Source organism: Camelina sativa, chromosome 13 (assembly GCF_000633955.1).
Source record: "Camelina sativa cultivar DH55 chromosome 13, Cs, whole genome shotgun sequence".
NCBI classification, from domain to species: domain Eukaryota; kingdom Viridiplantae; phylum Streptophyta; class Magnoliopsida; order Brassicales; family Brassicaceae; genus Camelina; species Camelina sativa.
In genome coordinates, this window is record NC_025697.1 from 22985755 (window position 1) to 22993361 (window position 7607).

At 33.8% G+C, this 7607-nt stretch overlaps 3 protein-coding genes across 9 annotated transcripts in view; 1 reads left to right on the plus strand and 2 right to left on the minus strand.

Moving 5' to 3' along the window:
- Positions 713-3192, minus strand: LOC104737620 (cathepsin B). The gene is made up of 11 exons (XM_010457837.2): positions 2971-3192; positions 2682-2735; positions 2510-2590; positions 2267-2423; positions 2151-2155; positions 1986-2060; positions 1767-1892; positions 1449-1667; positions 1248-1361; positions 1121-1156; positions 713-1021 (listed from the first exon to the last, which is right to left on the minus strand). The coding sequence occupies exons 1-11, from the start codon at positions 3046-3048 to the stop codon at positions 887-889; spliced, it is 1080 nt and encodes a 359-aa protein (XP_010456139.1). The 5' UTR covers positions 3049-3192; the 3' UTR covers positions 713-886.
- Positions 4011-5152, minus strand: LOC104737621 (GEM-like protein 2). Of its 2 annotated transcripts, none has more exons than XM_010457839.2 (4): positions 5016-5152; positions 4777-4878; positions 4390-4670; positions 4011-4306 (listed from the first exon to the last, which is right to left on the minus strand). In XM_010457839.2, exons 1-4 carry the CDS (start codon positions 5125-5127, stop codon positions 4115-4117), a joined length of 687 nt encoding a protein of 228 aa, XP_010456141.1. In that variant the 5' UTR covers positions 5128-5152; the 3' UTR covers positions 4011-4114. The 2 variants fall into 2 exon arrangements, with proteins under 2 accessions (XP_010456141.1, XP_010456140.1); XM_010457838.2 differs by having other exon boundaries at positions 5010-5152.
- Positions 5653-7607, plus strand: part of LOC104713167 (ribosomal L1 domain-containing protein CG13096) — a gene marked incomplete at its 5' end in the record, with an annotated part of 4780 nt that continues 2825 nt past the window's right edge. For 3 of the 6 annotated variants that reach the window (XR_002034764.1, XR_002034765.1, XR_002034766.1), the window contains 7 exon segments: positions 5653-5781; positions 5876-5926; positions 6000-6046; positions 6136-6228; positions 6320-6371; positions 6459-6555; positions 6993-7065. Coding sequence is in view for 1 of the 6 variants with exons in the window: in XM_019234341.1 (XP_019089886.1) it covers positions 5653-5781; positions 5876-5926; positions 6000-6046; positions 6136-6228; positions 6320-6371; positions 6459-6475 (389 nt within the window). 6 annotated transcript variants of the gene reach the window in all.

The window sequence follows — 7607 nt, forward strand, 5'->3', positions numbered from 1 at the left end:
TTTTTTTTTTTTTTTAACATCTGACATTTTATTAGATAGTAAATGGGTAATACAAACTGTTAACCAACCAATTCGGTAATACTATATAAACTTCATACAAGGAATTAATAACACAAGCATATCGTGAAAGTTTATCCACTGCAAAGTTTCTTTCTCGATTGATGTGGTCTAAAGACGATTCCGGAAGTTTATACAGTTTATACAGTTTATACAGTAGTACCTCAAAAATGACAAAAATAAATAAATGAAATGGTATTATTAGGGCGTTACCACAATAGAGCTAATAATAGGTCTAATGTATATTACAAGAATAGCAGGAAAAAAAACTGAATAAATTTAGCGGAAAATAGTGATTTAAATTAAATTTCTATGAAATAATTATAAAACACAGCAAATTTTAATAGATTAATTACACTATTTTAATTATATATTTATATAGGAGGCATAGCATAATTTTTGTTTTTTTTTTTTTAAATGTCATAACGTGGAAATTTGATAAATGGGAAAAAATTACAGAATTGCGTTTTCACATGATTACGTGAACAAGTCACAAGTGGTGCCGTTTTTTTTTTAACATCTAACTTTGATTAATTTAGAGAAGAGTTACACCAACCAGCGAGGTGGTATTGCTAAAACGTTTTGATCGCTTCATGTCACTAATCGATTTATAGTGTATCTAACCACTAATGGAAAGCACAATTCCAAAGTTAAAAGTAAAAACCATTTTATATATTGATTTGTGTTGAAATATTTATTTCTATAACATTTTCACAGCCAACCAGAAAACAATTTCCGGTCACCGGAATCTTTTACCGGAAACAACAACCACGACAGCATATATATATATATATATATATATATTATAAACAAAATTTCATCTTTGATATTAAACCGACGCAACCGGTAGATCATTGGAACCGGCATCAACCTTAAACACATTCTTGTTTGAAGGCAAACCAGCCACTGGTTCATCTTCAATTCCACATTCATTAGTTCCTCTCCTAATCATGAAATAACCATCCTGCATGCAATTTTCATATATGTCAACAACATTCATGAAAAAAAGAAAACTCAAAAACTCTAGAAAAATATTCGCAAACTCATCACAAATAACACTTACATCACCCCAGCCTCTGTTCCATTGATTTGCCAACAACTGCAACAATTGAATAACAAACCAAGAACGTTATAAATCTTGGCTAACCTCAAAAAATTTCGATAATATAACGTTTAACAATTAACATTACCCAGTAATCCTCGCCTTCATCGCTAGTTCCCCAACCAATAAGCTTAACAGCATGACCTCCAATGTTAGAACCTGTTATGTGCTTATACACTCCAGATTTGTAATGAGCAAAATCCTAATCAAAAGTTCAAAACAAACCGTTAATAATAATTCCTAATCAAAATCCTAGCCAACAACTTAAAAGTATTATTGTCTTAATTACCTCATAAACGGTAAAAGAGACTTCAACAGGTCCATTCTTATAAATCTCTGCCATAATGTCTTGTGGGTTAGATTTAACAACGTATGTACTAACACTGTAATGCTTCGATTCGCTCCATAGTTTGTTATCGCTAACGCATTTTCTCAAACATTTCGGAGTATCATATGCCGGTTCACAACCCGGGTGAGAGCATCCGGTATTATCAAAGTATGGATCACACTAACAAACCAAGAAAGAAACATATCATCAAAAAAAAAACACTTCAAAACTAAACCAATTCCAAATTTAAAGATTTTAAGTGAGACATTGATCTTTTACCTCTTCAGTGACAACGCCGCTGTACGAGAAGTATTTCCAAGCAGCAACTGGATAGCCACCATCACAACCCTCACCACAACGGAATCCACAACAAGCTAATAGATCATTTACTGATAAAGTAATGTTCTGAATTGGAGAAAAACCAAACAAGAATAAATATTAAGCTTTGGATTGTTAATATCTGAATTTGGTCTTTAAATTGTTAACTAGTATTATTACCATTCCAAATTGGATACAGAATCTATCAGAGAGTGATTCAACAGCACCAAACGCCCAGCAAGAACCACAATGTCCCTAAACCAATACCACAAAATCTCATAAAACCGGCTTTTTTCAATAGGTAAAATCTAAAGTTACAGGACACACAAAAGATTGAAACTTTACCTGATCTGTTCATAGAGGAGTCAACAAACATAAACCAACAAACCAAGAATTAGTAACCGATGAACGAAATGCAATTTAACACTCAAATTATGGAAAAGAAAAGGCTGAAACCAAACCTAAGATATTTCCAATACTGGTGCATTGTGGCCAATTGGCTCTAGCATCAAATTGTTTAGGTAGCTTCAGAGACGGATCATGGCTAACAACAGGAACACCTAGGAAATGAGTCTTCGGTGTTGGTTTAACACCAAGAAGACGCTTAAACTCTGCAACCTGCAACATACAACAATTTTTTTTTTTTTGTAATGAATCATCATCAGATTTGTGTTGATCTTAATAAAGATTTGGAAGATCTTTACAGTGGCGTTTGAAAAGCGATCATTAATAGAAGCTTTCCATCCAGCGTTTGGGTTTTTGTTGACTTCTTTGACAATTTCATCCTGATTAGTTAGAAAAAAATGAAAAATCAAAATCAAAATCTTGATTAGTGAGAATCAAAAAAGAACAGAACAAATTTGATTAAGACAAAACCTGAAGTATCTTCGAGTTCAGTTTCTGCTTGGTAAGATTTTCAGCTTCAATACCCTGGATTAAGACAAAACCCATGAGGTTTCAGTCAAACAAACTGACAAATCTTTGGATCTTTCTTTGTCTTAATGTTTACTAGACAATAATAAAGTATAGCTTTTTACATACGCAACCATAATTGATCAACGAACTAAACAACAATCAAAACATATCTAATATTGGATCTAAACGAAGCATACAGCTAAACTTCTTAACTTAGGGAGATAATTTAAGAGATGATTATGAAAGTTACCTGCAAGTCAAAAGCCAAGACGAGCCCTAGGAGCAAGAAAACAGAGGCCAAATAGAGTTTGGTATTGTGATCAGCCATGGTTTTGCTCTTCGATGAAATCCAAAATCAAGAGAGATCTCTTTGTATAAGTGAATCCTCAGTGGTGGGGGAGTCTCCTTTTATAATAGGTAGCAGAAAAAGAGAGAGAGAGAGAGAGAGAGAGAGAGAGTGGCTTATCTAGTGCACAATGACACAGACATTTCTTGGGAAACTGAATCAGCCAATGAGTTGTTTTCTTTTGAAGGAGCCAGAAGAAGATCTTAGCCGTTGATTGGTGCAATCTACAGAATCTTAGGTCCTTAAAGGTATACATGGTTGCCACGTTGCGTCATTACTCATTACACATCGTTCGTAATATCTTATGGGATCGGAGTTGGACCCTTTGTTACGAAATCGTTCGTTATACCAACTGAGCAAGTTAACAAATAACAACCATGAATAAGTTTTACTTGTGTATACTCAATTTATCCCAACAAATTTTACTTCCTTTTTTCTAGGTTCGTTGTTGATTTACTGCATAACCAAATTCTCAACTAAGAGTAGATTATTGGTTCTATGATTTTAATTGATTTGGAAATCCAAACAAAAATTATGTGTTATTCTATTCTTGATTTTTGAATATTTATTAAAATTATGTGTTATTGGTTATATGATTTACAAATATACTTGTTAAAATCTTATGTTATTCATTAAATTTCAAAATCCACATTATGTTTTAAATATATTTGAAAGTGTAAAATATAATGATACAAATCCAAGGATAAAACATGTTATTTCAAAATCTATGTGTTTTGATTTTCATAATTTACAATTCTATATGGATTAAGAAATCACTTCTCTAATCAAATCCTGAATAAATTAGTGGTAGATCATAAAATCTTAAATTTTTGAAAACTTATTTGTAATTGTATCTCAAGTCATTTTTTAGTCAATCTTTTTCTTTTTTAAAGTATGATTATTTTTCTAATTTATGTAAGAGTAGGGTTTTACTATTTTACTGATATCCCAAATCCAAAGTTTTATTACTAGACAGAGTCCATGACAACCAAATGTTACAAGTTTTATGACCGGTGAAGAAAGAATTATTCGTGATACTAGAATTTGATTACAGGACATGATTAGTGTGGGAATTGAGGTGAGCTTTGTTGAGACAATTGAAAGCATCGATGTAGGAGACAAAGCCCATGAACCAAAACTCAAACCCATCTCGTGTCACCATATGCACATACCTCTCACTTGGCTTTAACACGTTCGATGATGAACTAATGCTACTTATCTTCTCCAACTCCATCACCACCTATATATATCAGCACAACATTTTAATGAACGAATCTTCTATAACAAATTAAAAAAAAAAAAGTTGGAAACTCGTGGTCTAACCTTGTAGTATGCCGGAACAACACCATTTCCACCGGCAGAAAGAGGAAGACGAATGGCATAGTCGCTACAGAAAGCGATCCTTCTGTTGGAAACGTATAACATTCCAGTCACTGGTCCTGAAGTGGTTGATATGTAGCAAACAAACGAATCTAAGAGTTTCTCTGCGGCTAAAACACCAAACTCTCGCCGAAACACTCTCCCTGGTCCTCCTTCAACGATCATCTTAGTGCCTTGAGTAAGCCTAGCCATTGCTGCATCACTTATGCTAGGACTAAACTTAACTGTTCATCATGTCCGGTTTAGTGCATATATAAACCATAGATCATTGTTACAAAATTATCGGAGCTATGTTTTAAGAATCGATTATAAGACGACAAGCTCACGTACGGTGGTCTTTTAAACCGAAGGCTAATGCTTCCGCTTTGCGAGTTACGTTCTCTGCTTTCTTCCCACAACGATTAAACACATCAAGAACCTTATCCTTCGACCCTAGATATTATAGATAAATGTATTGTATATATCAATCAAGATTTATCATCGAACACTATTGAATTTATTTAAAAGAGAGCTAATAAACTTAATTATAAAACACGAATTAACCCATCAATTTGTAGACTTACTCTTACCAGAAGCTGAAGTGGGAGTAGTAATCTGGACGTAAGGATTATTGTAACGACCGCCATGGCCATTGGTTTTGTGATTAGTCGCAGAGTCGTCCTTGTATTGTTGTGTACTCATGATATCACCTAGTGACTAGTGTGATGTAAAAGAACATAGATGACGTTAATATAGAGGGAGAGAGGCCCGTGGGTTGTACGCTATCGTACTTTTTTTATTCGTTACTTTTGAGGATTCGGATAAAGACAAAATTCTCCATAGATGGATGGTGTAGATGCACTTGTCATTATTCCTTTGATGATAATGTGTTTTGACTTTAAGTTAAAAGTGTTAAAACTCTGTTTTGTTTTCTTCTAGAAGCTTAGACTACCTTAATATTGATAGACAGTAAAGTTATGCGGCCAAAAAGGAATTTTTGAAAGATGAAAGGGTATATAAATAAATATATAAAAGTTCTTAATTTTCTTCATCTTCGTCTTCTTCTTCAATTGCTTCTTTCTCTCGCCGCCACAATTGTTTACAGAGACAGTGAATTTGGGGGATCCATCCATCATTGTTTNAGAAAGCTTTGAATTTTACTTTTGTTATGTGTATTGTCTCTTAAACATAAGAGCTTTTTTATTATTATTTAACAATCATTATCAGAGAATGAGAGTTTAGACATTGAGAGGTTCTCAGACTCGTTGAAGCCGAAGAGCAAGTCTAATAATAAGGGATCTTTTTATGATTTTCTTGTTCTTAGACCTGATAACTTCCCTAAAGAACTTCTTGGAGGTTTGGATTCAGATTCATCTCTTACACTTTTTTTAATCTGTTTAGTTGGATAATGCAATTTGTTGTTGATTTATGAATGGGAATGTGATTTCAGATACTCGAAGAGAACGGCCTGTGAAGAGAGCAAAATGGAGTCAAGAAGCAGGTACATTGTGTTTTTTTTTTTTTTTATCAACAGTGTAATAACAAGAATCTCCGGTTTATGTTTCGTTTTGCAGATTTGTTGAAATTGGATGTGTTTGAAAAGCTTGAAGCTAAGCATAAGGTATGAAAAAAACACATTTTTTTGTCCAGTGAAATGGTTCTTTTTTTGGAGCACTTCACAGTAACTTTTTTTGGATTTTGTTTGGTTAGGCTGAAGGCACGGAAGCGAAAGAAGAAGGAGAAGATGAAGAAGAAGTTGAAGAATCAGATGGAGAAGAATCTGATAACGGAGATTATGATCAGGTTCTACTTATTTTTCCAAATTTTATGGTGAAACGTCACATTGTGATTTTTTTAGATTAAAACTTTGTTCTTAAATGTTTTGTTTTTGTAGAATCAAGACTTTGATGATGATGACGATGATTATAATCAGGCGGATGATGATTGTAAGCACTCAAACTTTATTCTCTGTTTCCCTGAAACTTGTTAACGATTCTAACTAACTTTGTTTCTCTTGTTTCTTGCCAATATAGTTGAAGCAGTTTATTGAGAGCACCCTTCTGTTTCCCGAAAGAATCAAGTTTTGCAGACAACAGAAGCTGAGCCTGTCCCAAGCTTTAGGGGTTTTAGGTAAAAACTTTTTTTAAGGATCATATTGGTATTTATTTGTTTATCATATTGGAACCATCCGTCTAAGAATACAAAATTCACTTTCAAGCGTACGAAGTTATGTTTTTCAGTATCTTGATATCCAAATTTGATTGAAAACTGTGCAGCTTGATGTAATCGTAAAAACTTGTTCATGTTACTGTCTCTATGAAATTTCTTCACTCAAGAATATCACTATTCTTCCATGAAGTTAGTAGATCATCTGTATTATAGATTTATATATGAGATAACAACTACGCAATTAAATAGTCTCTTTGGTTCGACTAATAATTTAATTTTATACGAATTCCTCAAGCTAAAAAAGCAAATCAAACTTTGTCCTCCAAGGCTTTTCACTTCTTGTGTGATCATGAAACGATTGCTACATTCTGTAACCTTGTAGTTCTTCTTAATTCCAGCTGAAACCGTTCAAATCAAACTGTTTCGGACGCGTTCTGCCATACTCTCCGTCACGTGTATTAAGCTGTACGGGTATGTGTTTTGAGCTTGCAATCTTCACCATTCTCGTTGAAATATTTCTTCTTTATACTCTGTTGTTGCTACTCCCTCCTCTGTGTTCATGTAATCCCACTCCTATTGACAATCTTTTAGTGCTTCTCCTTGAAGACGAGATTCTCAGTTCTGTGTTGTTAACCATTGTGGAAAGATATGGCCTGTTATGATTATCTTTGAGGCCTTCTTCTTCTGCCCCTGTGAGATCCATTTTATGGAAGAATGGCTCTTTCATTATCTCTCTCTGCTCTTAAGTTGAATCTCCAATATATGTTCTTAATCCCAGTCTGTTCTCCAGCATCTTTGGGGCTTTCTGGGANGGATCCATCCATCATTGTTTAGATGTCTTGGAGAGGAGGTCGAGGAAGAGGTAGCTTCGGTGGTGGCGCTGACTATGGAAAGCCTGAGCCTTTTGAAATTTTCCCTGTAAGTTTTTTTTTTTATTTTTTACAAAACTTCTCTCTTAAAGGTTGAGCCTTTATCAATTGCAGATTCTGTGGCTTATTTTTTTTTTTTTTTTT

Bases quoted from the DNA above. Each gene is read 5' to 3' on its own strand.
- LOC104737620 (XM_010457837.2), bottom strand. From the start codon at position 3,048: ATGGCTGATCACAATACCAAACTCTATTTGGCCTCTGTTTTCTTGCTC. The intron at 2,591-2,681 runs GTTTTGTCTTAA...CTAACTAATCAG, and splicing joins TGAACTCGAAGATACTTCAG to GATGAAATTGTCAAAGAAGT. The intron at 1,157-1,247 runs GTAATGTTAATT...CAATTGTTGCAG, and splicing joins ATGAAGGCGAGGATTACTGG to TTGTTGGCAAATCAATGGAA.
- LOC104737621 (XM_010457838.2), bottom strand. From the start codon at position 5,127: ATGAGTACACAACAATACAAGGACGACTCTGCGACTAATCACAAAACC. The intron at 4,671-4,776 runs GTACGTGAGCTT...CATGATGAACAG, and splicing joins CTTCGGTTTAAAAGACCACC to TTAAGTTTAGTCCTAGCATA. The intron at 4,307-4,389 runs GTTAGACCACGA...TGATATATATAG, and splicing joins TTGTTCCGGCATACTACAAG to GTGGTGATGGAGTTGGAGAA.